This window comes from Stegastes partitus, unplaced genomic scaffold (genome assembly GCF_000690725.1).
Source record: "Stegastes partitus isolate 25-593 unplaced genomic scaffold, Stegastes_partitus-1.0.2 Scaffold798, whole genome shotgun sequence".
NCBI lineage: Eukaryota > Metazoa > Chordata > Actinopteri > Pomacentridae > Stegastes > Stegastes partitus.
Genome location: NW_007578529.1, coordinates 252,421 through 254,340, shown reverse-complemented (window position 1 = coordinate 254,340; position 1,920 = coordinate 252,421). Strand labels below are relative to the sequence as shown.

Here is a 1,920-nt window from a genome sequence, read left to right as displayed (position 1 = left end):
ACGCCACAACAACAGATCCGTCGTAAAACCTCCACGAAGCCGTTCTCAGTTTTTTGTCGATGCCGCCGAAAAGCTGATGATTCCGCTTTCCGGTTGTTATTGAGGTCAGAGTGGGCGGCGTTGAGGAGCTGCTGCTAATATTTAGCTCCCCTCATGTATTTTAATGGGATAAACAAAACAAAACAACACAAAAAAAAGGACCACATTAAATCGTAATGCAACCCAGTGAGCCGCCGTCACCCGCCGCGACCTCGCCGATCAACATAAAGCAGAATCATCACTTCTCCGTCGACAGAAACAGAAACTGTGGGATCGTGGTGGAAGTTGTTGCCGAGCATCTGCATTAGAGTTCAGCCTAATAACGCTGCTGGTGAATGTGTATCATCTTTAAATCTTTTGGGATGAAAGTGCTGCACAAGGGGAACATTTTCTTTGAGCTTCTCTCTAGAACAGTCTCTTGACCTTACGGGTGATCGAGTCGTGACAAATGAATCGAAAAGGCCTCCGAGGTGACATTTAGAAATGTTGTCTTTAATGATAAAGAAAAAGCACAGAAACACTCATTTCAGAAAGCTTACCGCACGTCACTTCTTCTTTCCTTGTTTTTTTTTTTACAAAACATGTACATCTAAACAGTGTTTCACTCTAGAAATACGTGATTATCAAAGAAACACCAACGGTACATCGGCCATACGAGACCAAACTGCCAGAGCCACCTCATCCGGTGCTGCCTCGGCGGGTTTTCACCCCGCCGGGCGGATTTAGCTTCAGAATGTTAAACCTCTCCGCTGTCGTTACCACACCAAGATCCCTCGTGATCAGGTCTCCGTAAGAAAATCTAAGTTACATTCATTATTATTATGGTTACTCTGCGTTTCTCCACTATCATGACGAGCAGACTGCACAGCAAGCACGACGGTAAGATCTGCATTTAACAAGAGACTAACGCGCAGATGGAAGTCAGCTAGACGGGTGGCGGCGGGGCGGCGGTGGAGGTACTGGTGCAGGTACGATACTGTCATGAAATCTTAAGGTGGAGGACGATTCATGCAGGAGCGCTGATAGTGTCGGGCCTTCATCATGTGCAAGACTCAGCTCATAAGGTCGAGTGAGCGAGATAAAGCCGGTAAAAAAAAAAATCATCTTGGTAGCTGACGATGCAACATCTGTGCAGCCGTTATAGGAGATTATCAATATGTTGGTTATTGAAGTCAGAGCCCTTGCAGAATAGAAGTTTAAATACTGTTGTGGCGTATTTTTCCTATAATGTTCATTTAACTGATCGGATGTTTGCTGAAAGCTTTTCAGTCTCTCTTACACCAGATATTCAGAACTCAGTGGTTATACGATGATAATGAGAGCTTAGGTTTGGGTGGAAAGTTAAAGGAGCAGCTCCGTTTCAAAGGATGGTTGTTGTTTTGTTTTTTTAAATATTAGGATCTAGACAATTACCTCTAAATATATGACCGTCTACCATCATCTACAAGCCGCTCCCGCTGCCCTCCACGTCCTCCACCTCCACCGAGCGCTTACGCAGCACCGAGTTGCCCTTCCTGCCGCTCACGGTCTGCACGGGCAGCTTGGTCTGGCAGGGGGCGCGGTACTGAGGCAGGCCGGTCTTGGTGGTGTCCAGCTCCTCGGGGTCGTCCTGCTGGGCCCTGAGGGCGGCGATCACGTCCTTGTCCGAGGGACTGAGGGTCAGGCAGCCGCAGGGGCGGCCGCCGTCGCCCTCGGACCCGATCTCCCCGGCCTCACCCACCTCCTCGGGCTCGTCCTCCACCGTCATGAAGGCGTCGCCCCACAGGCTCTCGCACAGATCTCTGCCGTGCTGGTACATCTGTAGGGACATGCACAATATGTAGGTGAAGACCTCCTCAAACAAAATGATGGATCGTGTGTGTCCATCACTGGTGGGAGAAC

At 49.0% G+C, this 1,920-nt stretch overlaps 1 protein-coding gene across 1 annotated transcript in view; it reads right to left on the bottom strand.

Moving 5' to 3' along the window:
• Positions 1-510: 510 nt before the first annotated feature.
• Positions 511-1,920, bottom strand: part of rtbdn (retbindin) — a 22,918-nt gene continuing 21,508 nt past the window's right edge. Inside the window, exon 6 of the mRNA XM_008292270.1 lies at positions 511-1,837. Coding sequence (XP_008290492.1) covers positions 1,481-1,837 — 357 coding nt within the window. The 3' untranslated portion in view covers positions 511-1,480. The remainder of the gene's footprint in view (positions 1,838-1,920) is intronic.